Source organism: Carlito syrichta, unplaced genomic scaffold (assembly GCF_000164805.1).
Source record: "Carlito syrichta isolate Samal-C Ts95f unplaced genomic scaffold, Tarsius_syrichta-2.0.1 Scaffold170032, whole genome shotgun sequence".
Lineage (NCBI taxonomy): Eukaryota > Metazoa > Chordata > Mammalia > Primates > Tarsiidae > Carlito > Carlito syrichta.
Window position 1 is genome coordinate 2942 of NW_007114128.1, and position 22227 is coordinate 25168.

Here is a 22227-nt window from a genome sequence, read left to right on the forward strand (position 1 = left end):
ACAGCAAAACACTGACAAGGTACATAAACATAGATTGGACACTTCAGGGTAACGTCACAAGAGCCTCCCCCAGGCTTGCAGGAGCAGGCGAGGTGGACCACTGACCCAATCACACGCATGCACAGCGACTGCGAGGGCTTCCACGACACTCAGACCGTGGCACTTGGCTGTAGGGGAAGGTGAGTGCTGCGCAGGGAGGGCAGAGCCAGCCAAGAGCGCCGGGAGAGGAACCCCGCCGGTCCTCCCCACCTTCTTCACTGGTAGGTGCTCCCTCCAGAGAAGCCGGTGCTCCGAGGCCTCCCTTCGCTCTAAGGTGTAACTAGCCACACAGCTACAGCGCTGGGAGACACCAGTTTTTCTGTGAAAACCGCCTCTGACTCACACTCTGACTAAGCAGGGCCTTTAAAAAACTTACAAAAAGTTAAAAAAAAATTAAAAGCATGACCATTACACTAAGAAGAGGGCACCACTTCTGAACTTCTGCTTGTGACGCCAGACATGGGAAGAGGCCGCTGTGGCCACTCTGACAACCTTGAAAGGCAAAGGCCGCTGTGGGCACGACCTGGGGGGACGCACGGAGCCCACCACAGTCCCGCCGTGCTCCCACGGACCAGGGAGCCAGAGCCATTTAAGCCAGCAGTGAACAGTGTTTGGAGGGGAGCCTAGGAGCACTGGACCACGAGCCTTCACACCCCAGAGCTCAAGCCAGGGCCCTTTTAGCAAAAACCAAACAAAATACAGGGACACATGCTGCCTCAAATGCTGGCAGGTGGCCACGTCTGCGGCCTCTGCCACCCTGGGAATCTCGAGGGCCACGCAAAACCCAGCTGGCTTCCAGGTAGTGAGGCCAGCACTGCCTGGAGGATGACTCGGCCTTCCTGCGCGTCAAGCTGTGTGAATGAAGAGGGCACATGCCAAGGGGCTCCCAGGCCCCCGGAGGGTTTCAGGGAGGAAGGGCTTGTCGAGAGCTGAGGGCCGTGTTCACGCCCTGGGATCCCTGTGCACACTGAGCTTGCCCTTCCGCAGGCCAGCCAGGGGCTCGGGCCAGAAGGCTGAGGAGCCACGTCTGGTCGCGGGACTCCCGCCCGGGGTGCTCCCGGCTTCACCCGTGGACCGTTCAGCCCGACCACGCACAGGCGCGAGCTCCCGATTCTAGCCTCCCTACTCTTAGTTTCCTAAGACTCAGCCCCATTCCACCGCAGAGGTGCTCAGAGACGCAGGCTGGGGAGAGCGAGGCAAGCGAGGTCACTGCAGGTGCACAGTGGGTTCAGGGACCTTGTCACGCTGGACAACCGAAGGTCACTGCGAACACTCCTTTCATTCACGTGTTTGTGGCTGCACTTTTAAGTCTCGCTATGGAAGGGCGTGAATGGCTCAGAGCAGATGTCTACACCAGGTCATGGGTGCCCTGAGACACAGGACTGGCTGGCGTTCCCAGGTTGCAGGACTCCCAGGGACTGTGCGGGGCTGTGGCAGACGGCACTGACAGGACCTCGCAGGGACGCCTGTGTCTCCTGCACAGACTCTGCACAAGGCAGGGCTACAGGGAAAGTCAGAGACCTTGCCAGACACATGGGTTTCGTTTGGCCCTTGAAGAAGAGTTAAAATTTCAATCTAGTCTATATAGGCTTATAGTTTTTCCAGGAAGTGGAAAGCGCTTTATTGAATGAAGCAAGCCTCATTTTCTTCATTTAATAAAGTATTAACTTCCCAGATAAATTAGTATGTATGCAGAACTGATCATATTAAATACTAGGCTTTACTTCTCTGTCTGGGAAACTCCTTACAGGTGAACTTCCTTGTTGCTGGACGAAGAAGCGTAAGAAGACACGCAAGCATGAGATGGTGCAATGACGACTGGGACACAGATGTCAGCTCGAACAAACCCACAGAGCAACACATCTCCATGAGTTGGAGTAAGAGAATGTGGACTTGGAAATCCAGCCGTCCTGCAAGCTGGCCCGAGCCAGCCGGTCACATCTAAAACTCTTGGCATCATTTGACTCTCAGGTGTTGAGCTGGCTTCCAAGACAGATACAGGAAGGGAGCCTACCTGCTCGAGGGCCATGTCTATGCACAGTCTGTGCACATCCATGTGTCTACATATTGCACTTGAACTTCAGGGCTGAAGGTGGGTGGGGCACCTCTGAGAGGTGAGGCAGCGGCAAGCCTGGAGATTCCTACATCAGCAGCGCCAGGAATGCTGGGGTGCTGGTCACTGGCACACTGGCCGCCTGGTGAGCCCATGTAAAACGCCAGCTGTCTGCTTTTAAGGCTCACTCGCTTTCTCATTTGGCACATGTGAGGCGCTACAGCACACAGCGCTGGGCGAACCCCGTCGTTTCCACCAGTGTTATCCTAAAACACTTTTGGCCAAAGGCGTGTGTGTACTTTTACGGGAACGTCACACCCGGCCTTCAGGGGCAGGCCCCAAATCCCACCTCCAGGAAGACGGTCCTCAAGGGCTTCAAAAGGGTGCAGCAGGTGTGGACGGGACCAGCTAAAGACCCACTGACATCCCGAGGACCCTGGATGTCTCGGCACAGAGGCTGAGCCTCAGTCCTCGGTCCCTTCACAAGTTCACAGCAAACATCCTCTCTCCGCCCTGGACAGCCGACTTGCCTGACCATCACGTATCCAGCAACCAGGCTGCACTCTGCCGGGGACCGTGCAGCTGCTTGGCCCGACCTGCTCTGGGGCATGTTCCCAGAGGGGCAAGCCCGGAGGCAGTGGCAGAGGGCTGAGTCCTGCAGATGGCGACGGCGAGATGCAACTGGCGGCCTGAGGAACTGCTCCCCTGCCTCCCTCTCCAGGAGGACGTGCACCTGCAGATGGGCGCTCTTCACGGCCTCCCAAGATACAGCTCCCCTGGCTCCATGGGCTCAGGGTCCTGGTATGGTCCACGATTTTCTCCTCCCGAGAACTGAACCTCAGAGGGTCACTTTCAGGCATAACTGAAAGGCAACTTTATTTATTTATTTGTGTCAGAGTCTCACTCTGTTGCCCAGGCTGGTACAGCGGCATGCTCACAGGCACCACAGCCTCGATCTGCTGGGCTCAGGTGATCCTTCAGCCTCAGCCTTCCAAGTAGTTGGAACTAACAGGCGCACACTACCATGCCCGGCTGATTTTTTGATTTATTGTAGAGACAAGGTCTCACCAACTTGCCCAGGCTGGTCTCGAACCCGAGCTCAAGCAATCTTCTCACCTCGGCCTCCCAAAGTGTTGGGATTACAGGCTTAAGCCACTGCGCCCAGCTGAAAGGCAACCTTTAAATCCACACAGCAGCTCAGCAGATCTCTTCCGGGAAGGAGGAGAAAGAACATTTTAAGAACTGGGTGGAATGAAGCACCAAAAGGAGAAATGCGTCCCACATCTCCATATGAGTGTCCTGCAGCAAGGGGCCCCGGTGAGGGTCAGCACTGTGTCCTCCCGTGTGCCTACAGCACTGGGGCTCGCCTGTGACCTTCTGGATGCCCACGGGGTCAGTGCCACCTGTCCCCGCACCCGCCTGTGTGCCTTCTGAGTGCTCACAGTGACGGCTTGCCCACCTGATGGCAAAGCAAGGGAAAATTTAGACCTTTGCTCTTTCCATAACTAAAAAAATAAACCAACCCAGAACTAAAAGCTCATGCTCAAAAGTAAATGCCACTCCACTTCGTTCCTTCCTCAGGCTGGTTCTTACATGACACTTGATTCGTGGAAGGGTGACTAGACAGTCACTGGGCACCACGCACGTTAAAGCAGACGGGGGAGAAGGCAACGAGCTGAGGGAAACCAAGGACCAGCTGCCTGGGAAAACTGCAGGTGCACGGTCCAGAGGCAGAAAGGAAGCACAATCCAGACAGGAAGGGGCCGGCATGGCAGAGGTCCCTGCCCGTGCAGAGCCGAGGCAGCCCGGCCGGGCGCGGCTCCCTCTGCCAGCCCTGCTCTGGCCTCTGTCAGGGTCATGTGTCTGCATCCCACAGCACTGACACTGAAGACGGGGTCCGCAGTTCCCCAGGAAGAAGTGAAAGGGCTACTTGAAACCCTCAACAAGCACAGGAGAATTTCAGAACTGCCAGAATGAAGAACTCTGAACACCATCAGTTTCTCGAGCTGAAACACTGCTGGTGCCACAGTTTCTAAGAGCAACATCAAAGAGCACAACCACGACACACACGCACATTTTGTGACAAGCCAACTCTAACCATTGGCACCGTAAGGATGAGAAAGCAACCAGTGCCCGAAAGCCGCCGAGCTGGTTAGCTTTCCTTCAAAGCCAAGGAGGGGCTTGCGACCTACAGCAAGAGGGCAGCGTGCTGCCATCAGGTCCAGCTAAGGGTCGGATGCATCTTGGCAACACTAAGTGTAACCCCAGGATTCTCAAGGCTAGCCTTCTCACTCTATCCCCCAAGTTGCTGCTTGTTGCTGGATTAAATTTTTTTAGCTTTACGTTTTTTGGTGATGATGCAGTATTTGTAGAACATTGGCTGACATGATCGTATATTCAGGATTCCTTTAAAAAGTGTCTTTATCTTGATTCAGGACGTTATTAAGGTGCCTTCAGCCCCTCCCTCAGCTCCAGCGAGGAAGAGGGGGTGTGCGAGCACGTGTGCGTGTCACAGGGCAGGAGGGGCAAGCCAGGGTGGAAGCACATGGGGAGTGAGATGTCCGTGAACTTAAAAACCAATGTACAGAAAGGCATCTGATGTAATTTCTGAGTAAGGCCTTGATCAGGGTAACCACTCCTCTGTAGCACATTCTACACTGCCCATAAATAAAGGGGTCTCTTTAAATTAACATTTCCAGGATCCATGAACAGTCCCGAAGTCCTCATTTCAAGCGCTCGATGAGTCCCTGTGTGAGTCCCAGATGCAGAAGCTCTTTTCGGGAGAGGTTGGCCAGGTCAGGGAAGGCCGCGAGCAGCTTCTCCCAGGCCAGTTCCAGCAGGCTGGGCACCACCAGCCAGATCTTGAACAACGACCCAGTCCGTTTGTTTTCATGGATGTTCACCACGCCGCCGTGAATGTACATGCAGCCAGCCTACAAACAAACGGCAGTCAGCAGAGGACAAGTTCAAACGGGGGAAAACGGTGACCGAGGCTGGAGATTCAGGGGGAAAAAAGCACCATGGGCCGAATCAAGATGAAACAAAAATACCCATCTCCCTGATCCCAACACGGTGCAGAGATCCAGAGGGTTTAAGTAAGACAAGAGTGGACAAGGGGGGAAAATTGCAGCTTTTTTAAAACTTCAAGAGCAACTTCCCTTTCTGCTAACACCTCCAAACTAAGACTGGATGAAGTATCGAAGTGCCAAATACTTGGACTACAAACACGAGGTGAAGGACTGTGCCTCAAGAAGCAAATGGGATCTCGCCCACACGGCATCAAGTGAGTCAGACTATTCTGCCTTCTCAGGAGACACCTGGATACAGTGTCGGGGCCTGAGGCCACGAGGGGCATTCTTGTACATGATGGTGCTCTTTTACATTGGGTATGGTGGGTTTTTCCTCAGGGCTACTAGCTTTAAAGAAAGTTTTAAAAACACATTTTTTAAAAAGTCGGGGTCTCACTCTGTTCTCCAGGCTGCAGTGCAGTGGCACCATCATAGCTCACCACAGCCTGGACCTCCTGGGCTCGGATGATCCTTCGGCCTCAGCCTCCTGGGTAGCTAGGACTACAGATGCATGCCACCATGCCTGGCTTATTTTTTATTTTTGTTGAGACGAGGTCTTGCTATGTTGCCCAGGCTAGTCTTGAACTCCTGGGCTTAAGCAATCCTCCTGCCTCAGCCTCCCAAAGTGCTGGGATGACAGGCGTGAGCCACCACGTTCAGCCCCAGAACACATTCTTATTCACAGGTTCGGCAAAATCAGGATCTTTTTCCTTGCTAATGTCTCTAAAAAGGTCTCCTTATCACCTGCACTGTGTAAGGAGGGTATGAAAGTAAGAACTTACTGGTGTAACAGCTGCACAGTGAAAATAAACGGGCTCTGGCATGGTGGCCGGGAGCTTCACCCACTGAAATGTCTGCAGATTCAGCTTCCAGATGTCTCCCAGGATCACCTCCCCATTGTAGCCCCCGCAGATGAACACATCTGTCGAGGAGAGAGAGCCCAGGTCACACAGAGGGAAAGAGTTGGAGCTGTGCCGTGTTCTAGAGCTCATCCCCCAGCCACTGATGGGGAACCAGGAAGTGGCTTGCCCGTGACACAGGGACTTCAGCCGGGTGGTCTCTCTGCTGCTGTCTCGTTCCTCAACAGAACTGGGACACCATGTCAGGTTCTCTTCTAAGGACTGGACTAAGGATGCCACCTCTGAGGAAGCTTCATGTCAGGGCTCCCAGAATCAAATATCTACAGGTTCCAGGCACAAAAAGTGACCAGGCAAGGGGGTCCCGGGAGAAGAAACAGACACAGGTCCAGGGAAAACAGACAGGAGTGCCTGTGCTCTAGAAGAGGGGACAGCTGTGCAATAGCAGGTGTCAGACCCCACAGGGGACACAGGCTGGCATCACCAAGTCCTCCCTGCTTCCAACAGATGCTGGAAATCTAGAATTTTTAACAAAATGCAAGTTTGATTTTTAAGTGTTGGCTCCTAGTTTAAAACATTTTAACACACATATGAGCCAAACAAAACACGTCTCCAAGTCTTCTTTATAGTAGTGTCCTAGAAATAATATGCATTTATCTACCCAGACAGAGAAATGTCCTCTGTCTAGACGTTTAATCTGAGGAGAAACATTCACTGCAGTGTTCAGTTTGGGGGCACAAAAGAGGTTTTTCCAAGCTTTCTTCAGCCCAGAGAGGACAAACTGAAATCCATTTGATCTGTACAGTTCTTTATCAGGAACAAAATTATTCCAAAATGAAAGGCTCTTATTTTTGGTAAAATCAGCTTGTTGTAATTAATCAGCTAATAACAAAGGCTACGTGAACCTTCAAACTAAATGCGCAGAACTAAGGCTGAATGCCATATGAACACTGCTTGGCCTCAAACAACTAAATGAATAAATGTCTTAGCTCAGGTCTAGATCAAGTTTAAGCCAATACTTAATTAAACTATAAAATGCACTGGAGGCTGGTCTCGGTGACTCAGCCTGTAATCCCAGCACTTTGGGAGGCCAAGGTGAGTGGACAGCCTGAGCCTGCGGGTTTGAAACCAGCCCAGACAACTTGGTGAGACTTCATCTTGACAATAAATTAAAAAAAAATTAGTCGGGCATGGTAGCACATGCCTGTAGTTCTGGCTACTTGGAAGGCTGAGGCAGAAGGATCACTGGAGCCCAGCAGGTCAACGCTGGGGTGGCCATGAGTGTGCCACTGTACTTCAGCCTGGGCGAGAGTAAGACTCCAACTCAAAAATAATAAATAAATAAATAACATGCACTGGAAACTTCTTTGGCTAGGATTCAAGGAAAACTTTAAAGTACAGCTCCATTCTCAGAGAGGCAAAGCTGAACAATGCCACCATCTATAAATCTTATCCACAAAGCAGAAGCATAACAAAAAGTCCCTCTCACTAGAGACAGCAGTCACCTCAGTGAAATCTGGGCTAAGCTGCTGAGAGGGAGAGGTCATCTAATTAATCTACACACACTTTCCTCCCAGGAACAAGTTAGGGCGCCATATCAAACTGTCAAATGAACTGTAAATTAAAAGACAGAAAGGGTACCCAGAGAGGAGTCATCCACTCAGATCAATTAGCTGCCACTGCTTTCTGAAGCCACACGATGCCTTTGTTATCACACAGCCACAGAATGGCCTAAGAGTTCTGCTTGGCATCAGAACAGAAGTGGCTTTGTAAAGCAGCATGCGGGAGGAGTTGTGACAGTTTCACTACGACGTCAATGGGGGTCCCCACTGCACCAGCAGCCATGATCATCAGGGTTACCCACCATGACCACAGACATCTGCTGAGGGGTGGAGTCCTGAGAGGCTGGGCGTGCAATCACAGCTTCTTTACTGCCAATTTATAGAGTTCTCTTATATCTGAGGGAACCCCAACACCATACTAGCTTACACTATAAATTGCTAAGGTGTAGATTTCCCCTTGAGTTCAAAGTACAAGAAACAGACTTTCCCCAAAGGTGTACACCTCTTCTGAGGTGCTATCGTTAGGAAATAAGATTTTTTTTTTTTTTTTTGAGTCAGAGTCTCACTCTGTTGCTCAGGCTAGAGTGCAGTGGCACGCTCATGGCCACCATAGCCTCGACCTGCTGGGCTCAGGTGATCCTTCCGCCTCAGCCTCCTGAGTAGCTGGAACTACAGGTATACGCCACCACGCCCAGCTAATTTTTTGGTTTAGTGTAGAGAAAAAGTCTCACCAAGTTGCCCAGGCTGGTCTCAAACCCCTAGACGCAGGCATCCTCTCACCTTGGTCTCCCAAAGTGCTGTGATGACAGGCATAGCCCTGGAAATACAATCTTTTTAGCAGAGATAATTATAGAAGCAAACATTAGTCACAATCCTTACCGTTTTTTATTTGAACACAACTGTGACACCTTCGGGCTGCAGGAAAACCTGCAAAAATACATGACCACAGAAATTCTATTATTCACAGAAAGACTGAAAATAACACTGACCTAATAGTGAAAGTCACATTATGAGTAACACCAAACAGTCGCTTTGCTGCATGAAGCACACTGACTGGCCCTTCCAATCCTTATTTCAAAACTAGAAGTCTCATCGCAACAAAACAATGCTATGATGCCAGGAAATCGAAGGGGGAGGGAGGGTCAGGGGTCCTTTTACCCGCAAAGAGACAGGTAGGTCTTGATTTAAGCTCCAATTTCTTATCCCACCACCATTTCCCCATTTCTGCCACAGAGTTCAGTAATCCCCACTAAAAGTCTCTGATAATGGCCATGGAAGAATTACAGCAGGGTTAAGGAACACAAGCGATCGCTAACACCAGTTCAACAGGTGTTTTACTCGCCATACAGCTCAATACAATCACTTTTCCCCTTTCAAAAAAAGTGAACGTGCAATATGTACGTGTTAAAGACAAATGAATCAATATTTTGAATTTACCTATTTTTTCATGGGGTTTTGTTGCAATTTCCTCCCATGCATTTGTTTCAAGGTTGTATGCATGGATCTTGGAGAAAAAAAGAACATACACACAGATAAATAACTGTAAGTTTAGCTAGCCTGAAAAATGGCTTTTTTAAACATAGCTTTTATTTTTTTAGGCAGTTTTAGATTCACAGCAAAACTGAGCAGAAAGTACAGCGATTTTCCATACTGAAAACCGAACTGTTAACAACCTGTGCACACATATATTCTCAGCTGAAAAGTCTGCCTTGTTTTCCTTTGTTCTTTTCTGATCTTTCCAAACACGAATACAAAGCAAAATATTACATGAGGCAGCTAAAAACTAAGCACATATATGATTTCCATTTTTAAAGTTCACAGAGAAAAAGGAAGAAAAACACTTGGAATGAAAAGCAGCACTGCACGTGGCTCCTGGCTTTCTTCTGTAAGCTGTTCTGCATCCTCCACATTTTCTACAATACACATGTAACTCTTTTTTTTTTTTTTTTATAGAGAAGAGGTCTCGCTATGTTGCCTAGGCTGGTCTCGAATCCTGGACTCAAGCAATCCTACTGCCTCAGCCTCCCAAAGCGTGGAGATTATAGGTATGAGCCACCACACCTGGCCCTTTAACATTTTTATAGCAGAAGAAAGCAAGTACTGGTAAGGGAATGTGGGGATGCAGTTTTGACAAGACTTGAAAAAGGCCATTAGGCAGACCAGGATCTCAAGAGCCTAACCTAGACTTCCTTGGGATATGTGATTGTGATGTTTCAGAAGTACCACAGGGAAGGATGGGTAACAGCCCTTCAGAGCCCAGCTTTCTCAATTAGTGACATGCAGCCCTCAACGAGCCTGTTCTGTTAGAGACAAGTATTGATGATGACAGGGAGGTGACATTCTGAGAATCCCAGTGCAATTCTCATCAGCTGCTCCACTCAGGTTGTACGCCTTCCCTTCAGTCACTTTCCTCATCCAGCACCCGGGAGTAGTTTCCATAGGGTACTTTCAGTGTGTGATACACGCAGCTGTCAATTAGAAGGTACAGAGGGGCACAGAGTTCGCCCTTACAAGAGAGCATCTGGTACAAAATAGATGGCGATGAGCAACCTGCTTGAAAATGGAAAGACCTAAAGTAGCAGAACCATCTTGCTTAGTATGACACATGCCACTCTCTATCCTTCTCCCTCTCCCTTTTTTCTTTTCTAAAAAATATACCTTGTTTAAGGAATATGCCGTCCAGGAAGTTCCACCTCCCAAGATGTAAATCCTCTGCCCATCATGTGCGATTTCATGTCGGTATCTAAAAATATACAACAAAACGCATTTATAAATAAGTGGAAAATGATCTACCCAAGATTTAGCTGCAGGGTTTTTACTGCATAATTATCTATAACAATAAATTATTAGAGATAACCCAACTGTTTAACAATATGAATTGGTTGCATGAATTATAGAACGACATAGAATAGATTACTATGCAAGTACTAAGAATGTAGGCCGAGAGGATGGTTAATATATTGAGAACTTCTTTCGTGTCACTAGTTAAAAAAAAATCAGTTACAAAAGAGCAGATAACCTATCATCTAATTAAAAATGTACAAATATGCACAGAAAATGACTACATGGATATAATCCAAAATGTTAACCCTGGTTGCCTCTGAGTTTAGATTTTGTTTTTATTTTCTTAATTTTGCTCATTTATAGTCTAGACATTTTCAATAATCTTCTGTGATAACTTTGTACAAGGAAGGCAATTATTATAGAGTGTTTAAAAGTGATCTGCCTACATTTAGTTAGAGACCCTAGACTATGGGTTTTCAAAGTAAGATACGCATTTAGCTACACAGAACTATAAATATAATATGAAACACCTACCAGAACCTTTATCTAGGCAGTCTAGCTAGCAGAGAAAACAATTTATAATACGTCCACAAATGATTCAAAGAAAGCAACCATGTGAAAATGCTCTGAAAACTTAAATCTATTTTCTCCTTTCCCTAGAGGCCCTGGTGCTGATAAAATAAATTGCATCAAAATCACTCCAGTAACAGACCAGCTTCCCAGTCCTCTCCGGGTAATTTTGCAATAATCAACCCACTAACACACTACACTAAAGATGACTTCCTCTTAGTACCTGCACGCCACTATGTTGAAAGGCAACAAAGAGACACTGGATTAGCCTAAATAGAGTGAATAAAAGATTGTTTGCTGTCTTTGCTTTTAATCTGGAGGGGAGAAATCTCTTCAAGTGTTTCAGTGAGTTGAATTCTAAGCGGCAACTGCTACTCTAGAAGAGAAGGGGAGGGTGTAGGACTGCTACTGAGGGCAGCCAGAGAACCACAGGGCATCGGAATGCTTTAAGAGCACACTTTGGATGACTGACTTTTCCGCCACCCATCCGTTCACCAACCAACCAACCATCCACCCACCATCCATTCATCGTTCCATCATCCACTCATCAATCTGTCTACTCATCTATTCATCAATCTACCATCCATCTACCATCGATCTATCCACCATCCATCCATCCACTCACCCACCTGCCATCCATCCTTCAAGTCATCCATCTATCCATCATCTACCCATCAATCCATCTTTCCAAGCATCTTCTCCCTCTCCTCCCCTCCCCTCCCCTTCCTTCCTCAATCCATATATCTGTCCACCTGATCAGCATTCATTGGACACCTCTGTGGGCACAGCACTGTGCCCTGGACTGGGGATATATCTGTGAACAAATAAGCCAAACAATTTTAATATGCAAGTTGAGAAAGAATTTCAAAAAGTAACTGGAAAGTAATTGTTTTGCCTGTAATATAAAATTTAGTTACAAATGCTATCACTGGTTTCTTCTTCAGAGTATGACTATCTTCCTAATGCAGAAAGGCTAAAGTGTAAGAGGAAATTCCATGAACAGATTCTGCAGTTCAGAGGGAAATGCCCTTTCCTCTCCTGAAGACCTTTCGTAATGAATTACCACTGACCTGGGATCCAACAGCCAGTTGGCGATTTTAACTAGGACCAAAGGGTTTCCTTCATATTGCAAATGCTCTGAAAGAGGTCAATGTTAGCAATGTTAGCAAGAAAGAATGAAGATGTTTTATCCTAGAACCTCACCTCTCTTCCGGCAAATCGCAGGACAGATTGTTGGGCTTCAGTTGTGTCCACTCTCTGGTGTTGAGATCTAACTTGTGCAAGTCTGTGCTGTAAATATAGCCGGTTGTCCCTCCGAAGACATAAAGGGAGCCGTTGATGATGGCCATAGCCTGGAGAGCGAGGAGAGGTGAGCAAGACTGACACTGATTAAAGAATGCAAACTCACCAGACACCTCAAAAGTTGGTTTTATAAAATTCTCCTGGATTTCATAATCTTTTAAAATATCAGACCCTTACCAGACAAAAGACTTCAGAGAATTCAGAGAGTGATTATCTTTAGAACCAGGAAATACCTTCATAAAGGTAAAGCTTCACTCATCCAGAAAGCAAGTCCCACCTAGACAGGCAAGATGATCAACCCTAAGGGTCCTAGCCAGCTAAAGACTTTACAGACCATGGACATGAGCACTTCCCATTGCAAATGGCTTCTCTTTATAAGCAGACAGAAGAAAAATGCTCTAAAATAAAAATAAAAAATAAGGTCGGGCACAGTGGCTCACGCCTACAATGCCAGCACTTTGGGAGGTTGAGGTGAGAGGACAGCCTGAGCCCATGGGTAGGAGACCAGCCTGGACAACTTGGTGAGACCTCATCTCTACAATAAATCAAAAATTTAGCTGGGCGTGGTGGTGCACACCTGTAGTATCAGCTACTTGGAAGGCTGAGATGGAAGGATCGCCTGAGTCCAGCAGGTCGAGGCTGAGGTAGCCATGAGCATGCCACCACACTTCAGCCTGGGCGACAGAATGAGACTCCAACTCAAAAAAATATATATAAAAATACATAAATAAATAAATATAAAAAATAAAAATGCTCTAAAGAAGTAGCAGCAGACACAAAAACAAGCCACTTAAGGAGGATGTGTCTATGGACATCCGAGGAACTTGACGTTTTCCATCGGCCCCTTCTTCAGTGTCAGTTCAGCTACTATTATGCTCACGACAGAGTCCTCCAATATGAGCCCCTTTGAGGTTGAGCCCAGAAGCTGTTCATCAGTACCAATGCCAGCTAGTCTGCAAAGAAGCCAAGCCTGCTTGTTTCCAGCTTAGCCCACTCTGCTCAAAGGCTCTCTGATGATGGTGGGTTGCTCCTATTCTCCTGGATATAACTTTTCAAACCTACAGTTTGAAGAACTGGACCCCAAACTAACCTCTATACCATCTAGATGCTTTAGCTCAGGTCCATGGAAAAGTCTCTTAAACAAGCACAAGCATCATCTACTCTGACACTTAGGTCAGAAGACTCTTGAAAAAATCGCTCTAAAAATGACAGGATGTGGCCGCAGAGGGGCCCACTCTCTCACGAGGGGTAGGGGTGTAGGTGGGATTCTGACATATAAAGAAACTTCCATCTGGGTGTAGATCACGACCGAGACTGAAGTAGAAACGAAGATTAAAATAACAGGAAGGGAAGTGGCAAGTAACCAGATGTACACATTATAATTCCACATCAGAGCTGGAAAATTAAATACTAACCACGGAGCTTTGCTGCCCTTAAAAGACACAGTAGCAACACAGACAATCTGATGTCCCAGACGAGAAAGACACAAGCATGCCAAGCATGCCCTGCAGCGGCCCGAGAGTACCTGTCCATAAATCCGGCTGGGCTTCTTCCCCCGGCAGCTGAGCAGGGCCCACCTCTTGTACTTCACGTTACAGACGTGTACATCGTTGCCATTGCTCTCACCGAACGGGATGCCAGTGCCTCCGAACACGAGCAGGTTGTTTCCGTGCAGCACGACTGGGAAGGAGCAGAGATCCCTCATGCACCGGCTATGCCACCACGTTCCACACAGACCCTGGCTGCAGGTGCCCACACCTCTGCAGCTAGCTACCGCTGGCCCACCCCAAATCTGAAAAGCTGAAACCCCAAACGTTTCAAGCCCAGAAGTTCTGAGTGCTGAAAAGATGCTCAAGGGAATATTTTGGATTTCAAACAATCGGATTTGGGATGCTTAGTGCAAATATTCTGAAGCCCCAAAAAATCTGAAATGTGAAACATTCTAGTCCCAAGCGTTTCAGATAAGGGCTACACAATCCGAACCACAAAATTCTGCGGGAAAAGGTCTCATTCACACCACATGACCTGTGTCATAGAGTTCACTGTTAGGTACATGACACATCTTCAGGGCACACTGGTGTAATTCACTGAATACTGTGTATATCAAGACTGAACTGCAGGAACTAGAGGCCCACTGCTGCTCGAGTTGGTTCAAGCAAGCAGTAAAGCAGAGAAAAGGGAAGCATCTACCACCTCTGCACCAGCAAAAAAGCGAAGACCCCGAGGGGCCCCTGTGGTTGTGCTGGGGCGAGCTCGGCATCGGAAGGACAGCTCCTGCCATCTCGGTCCTCAGCTGCATGGTCCCTGCAGGTGATTCTGTGCTCCTCCCTCGACAGCTGTCTGTTTCTGCCACCATACGTGTACACACAGCACACACTCTCTCACACATGTTTTCTCTTTCTCTCTCTCAAAATACAGCTTCTGTATTACCTCCGTGGCTTTCAGGGAACAAAACAATTTCTTCAACTGGTGCAGTGCTGTAGTCAGCAGCGTGGGCCCTGGAGCCAGGGAGCTGGGTTTGAACTCCAGTGTGACCTCAGCAACCTCATTAGCCTCCCTATCTTTTTTTTTTTTTGGAGGTAGAGTCTCATTCTGTCACCTAGGCTGGAGTGCAGTGGCGCACTCACGGCTACACCAGCATTGACCTGCTGGGCTCCAGCAATTCTTCAGCCTCAGCCTTCCCAGTAGCCAGAACTATAGGTATGCACTACCATGCCCAGCTAACTTTTTTTTTAATTGTAGAGACGAGGTCTCGCCAAGTTGCCCGGGTTGGTCTCAAACCCGCGGGCTCAGGCAATCCACCCCCTCGGCCTCCCAAAGTGCTGCGATTGCAGGCTGAGCCACCAAGCCCGGCCCCTAAATTAATCTTTACAGCAACCCCATGAAGTAGGACCTATTATAATCTTCTCATTTTTACAAATGATGAAACGGAACTGGAGAGCAGTATTAAATCGCATGTTTCGGCCTCCTAGCAAAAGCCAGCCAGGGTGGGCTTCAATCCCAGCACCTGCGTGCCCAGTCATGATTTATGGGCCTCTGAAGCTTCAGCTTCCTTGTGCGCACAATGGCAACAATGCCAGTGCCCGCATCCTAGGGGTGCTGTGAGGATGCAGAGAGCGTGTACAAGCACAGGCAGACCCTGCCGCAGTGCACTTTGCTTGGTCTGTGCCAACTCTGCATGGAGCAAAGTACCATTTTCCCAACATCAAGAGCTCACTTCGTGTCTCTGTGTTGCACTTTGGTAATTCTTACAACATTTCACACTTTTTCAGTTATTATACCTGTTACGGTGATCTGTGAGCAGGGGTCTTTGATGATACTACTGTTTTGAGGTACCATGAACCCCACCCATATAAGATGGTGAACTTAATCGATCCATGTCTTGTGTATTCTGACTGCTCCACCAACCAGACATTCCCTCATCTCTCTCCCTCTCCTGGGACCTCCCTATTCCCTGAGATACAACACAATGGAAATTAAGCCAACGGATAACCTTACAATAGCCTCCATGTGTTCAAGTGAAAGGAAGAGTCACACATCTCTCCCTGTAAGTCAAAAGCTAGAAATGATTCAGCTTAGCGAGGAAGGCATGTCAAAAGCCAAGACAGGGCAGAAGCCAGGCCTCTTGCTCCAGTAGCCAAGTTGTGAACATGAAGGAAAGGTTCTCATAGGAAACTGCAAGTGCTACTCCAGGGGATGCATAAACGATGAGAAAGCGAGTGTCCACACTGCTGATATGGAGGAAGTGTGGGTGGTCTGGATACAAGAGCAAACCAGCCACCACGTTCCCTTAGGCCAAAGCCTGATCCAGAGCAAGGTCCTGACTCTCTTCAAGTCCACAGGGACTGAGAGAGGTGAGGAAGCTGCAGGAGAAAAGCTGGAAGTGAGCTCAGGCTGGTTCATGAGGTTTAAGGAAAGCAGCCGTCTCTAGAACATCAAGTGCAGGTGAAGCAGCAAGTGCTGATGGAGAAGCTGCTGTGATTTATCTGGAAGACGGAGCTGAGGACATTGGTGAAGGTGGCCACACTCAACACCAGACGTTCCATGTGGACAAAACAGCCTTCTATTGGAAGAAGATACCACCTAGGACTCCCATAGCTGGAGAGGAGAAGTCAAGGCCCAGCTTCCAAGGACAGGCTAACTCTTGCTGAGGGCTAATGCAGCCGGTAACTTTAAGTGGAAGCCAGAGCTCATTTACCATTCTGAAAATACTAGGGTCTTCAGAATTATGCTCAATTGACTCTGGAACAGCAAAGCCTGGATGACAGCACTTGTGCTTGCAGCCTGGTTTACTGAATATTTCAAGCCCACTGTTGAGACCCACTGCTCAGAAAAAAAGATCTCTTTCAAAATATTATTGATCATTGACAATGTGCATAATCACCCAAGAGCCCTGACAGAGATGTTCAAAGAGATTAATGCTGTTTTTGTGCCTGCTGATAACAATATCCATTCTGCAGCTCGTGGGTGAAACAGTAATTCCAACTTTCAAGTCTTATTGTTTAAGAAATACATTTTGTAAGGCTATAGCTACCATAGATTTCTCTGATGGATCTGGGCAAAATAAATTGAAAACCTTCTGGAGGCCATTGTTTTGCTAAGCACTGGCTAGATCATGTGTTCTTTGAGCTATGGCCACCATGTTTCCTAGCTTTGACCCCCTCCCCTACCTTGGGGAGGTGAATCTCCTCTCTCTCTCTCTAATTTACTTTCTAAATAAACTATATTTTCCAATCTAAAAAAAAAAAAGAAAACCTTCTGGAAAGGATTCACCATTGTTAATGCCATAAAGAACATTCATGATTCACGGGAGGTCAAAACAGCAAAATTAACAGGAGTTTGGAGAAAGGTGATTCCAACCCTCATGGATGACTTTTAGGGGTTCAAAACTCCAGTGGAGGAATAAACTGCAGATGTCATGGAAACAGCAAGACAAGTAGAATTAGAAGTACAGCCTGAGCTGGGTAGTTCCAGTTACTTGGGAGGCTGAGACAGGAGGATTACCTGAGCCTAGAAATTTGAAGCAAGCCCGGGCAATGTAGCGAGAACCCATCTCTAAACAAAACAAGACAAGACAAGAAATGGCGCCTATGCCTGGCATGGCGGCTCATGCCTATAATCCCAGCACTTTGGGAGGTCGAGGCAGGAGGATTGCTTGAGCCCATGAGTTAGAAGCAAGCCTGGGCAATGTAATGAGAATTCATCTCTAAACAAAACAAAACAAGAAATGGAGACTGAAGATGTGCGGAACGGCTGCAACCTCGTGATACAACCTGAAAGAATGAGTGCCCGAGGAGCTGTTGCTTGTGGGTGAGCACAGAGTGTGGCTCCTTGAGACGGAACCTTCCCCTGGTGGGGATGCTGTGAGCACAGGGAACACCAGCATTGTTAGACTGGCACATCAACTTTGCTGATTCAGCAGCAGCCGGGTTTGAGAGGACTGGTTCTGAAAGACGTCCTATTGTGGGCAAAATATTAGCAACAACATCTCATGCCACATGAAAGGAAGTCAGTCGATGCAGCAAACTTCACTGTCTTACCTCAAGAAACAGCCCAGCCACCCCAACCTTTAGCACACAGCACCTGGCCAGGCAGCACTGCCAGCATCAGGCAAGACCCTCCACCAGCAAGGCTACAACTTGCCAAAGGGTCCATGGTCACTAGCATCTTTTAGCAATAAAGTCCTTTCAGTGAAGGTATGTACTTTTTTAGACGTAATGCTACCGTACACTTAGTAGATTCAGTATGGCATCAATGTAACTCTATAAAGGGGGGTAGCACTTTCTGGGCCACCTCACTGTGGGGTCTGGAGCCAAGCCGCAGTGTCTGAGACAAGACACTTCACACACAGCTGCCACCCACCCGCATCAAAAGCCCACCCGCTGACCTCCTGCTGCATGTCCCCGGCATATATATGACACTTCTCGCCGAACCTCTAGGATATGATTAATGCCACTTCACAGGAGAGGGGATTAGGGCTAAAATTCACCTGGCTGACAGAAGCCAACTGATAGACAGCTGGATTCAGACCCACCCAAGGGACTCTGAGTCACCACCAGGATCTACCACAGCAGGGGGCCATCCATGCCAGGGCTAAGTCCCTTGACAGCACTACTTGACGTTACTAGGGAACATGACCCCACAGGCGTTTCACAAAGTCGGAAGTCAGGCCTGCCTGCACTCACGTGACATGGATGCCAGCTCCCGGGGCATGTAGCCGTCAGTGCCCATCTGGTGCCACACACCCGTGGCGAAGTGGTACCGCCAGAGCTCCCTGAAGAGGGGGTAGTCTTCGTTGTCGGGCCCCCCTGACTCGTCGTAGTCTGGGTTGTAGCCGCCAAACACATAGAGGTTGGTGTTGTCTGCCACACAGCGATGTCCACTTCGTGCCGGTGGAGGCCTGTGGCCTAGGAGAGAAGAGGACAGTGATCTGCAGGCGGCCTCCCAGGTTGGAAGCACAGACAGAATCAGGTGATATCACTAAGCTCTAAGAGGGGCAGAGAGGCTATGACACAATGCACGTTTCTCTGCTTGGGTTGTTCACATACTCATTCACTGCTTCAGGGTTAAGGAGCTGGTCTCCATGGCTATTTCACATGACCACCTTCAGATTTTGACAACTGTCAAGAGCATGATAAATTCAGAAAGATGGCTGACAACTTGGAATTTTCAGGAGAAGAGGTTTAATAATCCAAAAGTTAACAAGAAAAAATTCCTTGTTTTCTTAGAGGAGAAAAAAAAACAAAGGTCAACTAAATTAAACTGTGAATATTAGAAAACTATATAAAAGATAATCACAAATGTGAGTCATGTATAAATAAAAGTGCACACACACAAAACCTATGGTTTTTCCACTAAATATAATTATACACTTAAGATGGAGAAGTATAGCAAAACTCAGAACTTAAATCCCACTCCAGTTCTTATGGCGGGTGACACAGAGCATCCTGACATTTATCTCAGAGAACATCCTTTATCCTTTAAGACCTTTACTAAGAAAAGCTCCTGCTATAGTTTATACCGTAAGGCTTTCTGAGGCCAAATTACATCAACCAGTTCCCTAAAAAGTACTTCGTGGCTATTTTAAAGTGAGTCAATAAACAAAAAAACCCTTTTTATTATTTCTGCTGTCCTTACCATTTTTATTTTATTTATTTATTTATTTTGAATCAGAGTCTCACTCTGCCACCCAGGATGCAGCGTAGTGGCAGGCTCACGGCCACCCCATCGTCCACCTGCTGGGCTCAGGCGATCCTTTCGCCTCATCCTTCCAAGTAGCGGGAAGTACAGGCGCATGCTATCACGCCCCGCTAATTTTTTGGTTTATTGTAAAGACGAGGTCTTGCCAAGTTGCCCAGGTTGGTATCAAACCCTTGGGCTCAGGCAATCCTCTTGCCTCCGCCTCCCAAAGTGCTGTAATTACAGGCGTGAGCCACCATGCCTGACCTGTCCTTACCATTTTTAGATCAGTCTATGAAATGCTTGCACAGTTTCAGAACCAAGGATGTGACAAGACACACTGGCTGGGATGAGAAGTGGCCACGGCTGCCCTAAAGCTGCACCTGCTTGTATATGTTAGTGGTAGGTAACATGAGTCAATGCTTAGGACGGCGCCAGACACCTAATCAGCTGTTATACAAGCATCTGTTACCGACTTGAGAGAAGCCTCAGTGTTTCTTTTTTTAGTCCAAATCCTACTTTCTAGGGCTTGGTTTTAACAAGAACAGAAGGGAGATTCTGCACAGATCTAGACACTAGAGCTGCGGCAACTAGGGAACAAACAGAACGCTGCGAGTCCCACTGGTGTCCTGGCTGGCTCCTCCCTCAGGCATCAGGTCCCTGCTGGCATGGAGGCCATGCCTGCCTTCAGGCTCCCACATGCTCTGCTGCCATGTGAGCAGGTCTGTCTGCGTGGAAGGGCTCTCCCGCCCCGGCCCACCTACCCTCACCCCTGGTGTGAAATTGTCTCCAAGTCCAGCCACGTGGCACTTTCTTGTCAATAAATCCCCAGGCCCTCTGGCTCAGCCCCAGGCTACTCAAGTATGAGGGCATACGTGGGCCATTAACAAGATAGTCACACCGCCACCACGACAATCCACAAATAGCACAATGGGCAAACAATAGCCAGCTGGCTTGTGTACTCAGGAGGTGGGCTTTGCCCTAAGTGAAGAACACAACTTCTCTTTCTAGGACTCTGGAAACACAGAAAGCGTGGCCTGGAAGAAAGAGCAGGCTCCTTAGTCTCCAGGCGTGAGTCCAGGCTCTTCCGGCTGCTGCCTTGAGAAGTCACGGAGTCTCGGCTTCCTCATCTGTATATGGGGCTACTGTCACTGTAGCTCACAGATGTCAAGATGTATCAAGATGTCTACTGGTTCAAAGAGGAGTCTCTCCAGGAGGCTGGGAGTCGTGTGGGTGCAGAGGAGCATGTCTGTGTTCACCTGTCTAAACCAAGACAAGGGTGCACAGCCAGCACCACACAGAGCCAGAGTCAGCTCACCAGGCATTTACTTTATTCATTTCACCAGCTTGTTTTTCTTCTCCGAAGAGATTATAAGCTTCTCAGGGCAAAGATCATGTAAATAATGATCTTGTGTCGCCCACATCACCCAAACAGTGGGCGATCCACATCAGGTACTGAAAGTTGTGTTGACTTTAACTTCAGGTCAAAGTGAACAATGACAGGGATGATTAAACGTGTCCGGCTCCCAGTGGACTTTGGTATTATTTTGCTTAAGAGATACATGATTTAGGGAACTGATGCTGGATTATGCAATAGTCTTCTCAAGGCACAGATGCTTCTAAGAATAAGCAAGACAAATCTGAAGAAGAAACCTCACAGCATTGCTATGGACGACAGACAGGGATTCTAAAACTCTCTATCATCTGGTGTATTAACTGAAGCCAACAGACAATTTTTAAAGCTGCTTTTGGGTGAATATGAAAATACAGTAAGTTCTAGATTTTCCCCAAATGGCTACACAGTAGAGAAGGTGTTCCATGATGAGTTATTGCCAACTATTTCTGTGACAAATACAACTTACTCACATAGATTACTCATTGGGGAGTCAGTCAAAATGATGTTCCATATTTATCTACTCATTTATTCAAGTCAAAAGTATTACTGGAAGCCGGCTATGTACCATGTACTGTGCTGTGTTAGGGACACACTAATAAGACAGTGACCACCCTTCGTCCTCTGGAGCTTATTACAGTCTAGCCTGCACTGCCCAACGTGGCAGCCATGAGCCATAACATATGGCTACCCAGCACCTGAAATGTGGGCCATGTGCAGTAGCTCACATAGGCAATCCCAGCACTTTGGGAGGCCAAGGCAGGAGGATTGCTTGAACCCAGGCAACATAGTGAGACCCTGTCTCTACAAAAAAAATTTTTTTTTAAATTAGCCGGCTGGGCTCGGTGGCTCAGCATGTAATCCCAGCACTTTGGGAGGCTGAAGCGAGTGGATTGCCTGAGCCGGCGGGTTCGAGACCCGCCTGGGCAACTTGGTGAGACCTCATCTCTACCATAAATCAAAAAATTAGCCGGGCGTGGGTAGCGCGCGCCTGTAATTCCACCTACTTGGAAGACCGAGGCGGAAGGATCACCAGAGCCCGGCACGTCGAGGCTGCAGTGGCCAGGAGCGGCCACTGCACTCCAGTCTGGGTGACTGAGTGAGACTCCAACTCAAAAAAAAAAAGACTGCTTAAGGCAAAAATAAGCCGGGCTCGGTGGCTCAGCCTGTAATCCTGCACCTTGGGAGGCTGAGGTGAGTGGATTGCCTGAGCCCGCGGGTTCAAGACCCGCCTGGGCAACTTGGTGAGACCTCATCTCTACAATAAATCAAAAAATTAGCCAGGCGTGGTAGCGCATGCTTGTAGTTCCACCTACTTGGAAGGCTGAGGCGGAAGGATTGCCGGAGCCCAGCAGGTCGAGGCTGCAGTGGCTGGGAGCGGCCACTGCACTCCAGTCTGGGTGACAGAGTAAGACTCCAA

General features: G+C 48.1%; 1 protein-coding gene across 1 annotated transcript in view; it reads right to left on the bottom strand.

Moving 5' to 3' along the window:
• Positions 1-4437: 4437 nt before the first annotated feature.
• The window catches only part of KLHDC10 (kelch domain containing 10), a 59400-nt gene continuing 41610 nt past the window's right edge, over positions 4438-22227 (bottom strand). The window contains exons 3-10 of the mRNA XM_008051355.2: positions 18421-18642; positions 13761-13915; positions 12137-12285; positions 10238-10322; positions 9017-9083; positions 8459-8506; positions 5943-6082; positions 4438-5025 (exon numbers count right to left, since the gene is read on the bottom strand). Coding sequence (XP_008049546.1) covers positions 4816-5025; positions 5943-6082; positions 8459-8506; positions 9017-9083; positions 10238-10322; positions 12137-12285; positions 13761-13915; positions 18421-18642 — 1076 coding nt within the window. The 3' untranslated portion in view covers positions 4438-4815. The remainder of the gene's footprint in view (positions 5026-5942; positions 6083-8458; positions 8507-9016; positions 9084-10237; positions 10323-12136; positions 12286-13760; positions 13916-18420; positions 18643-22227) is intronic.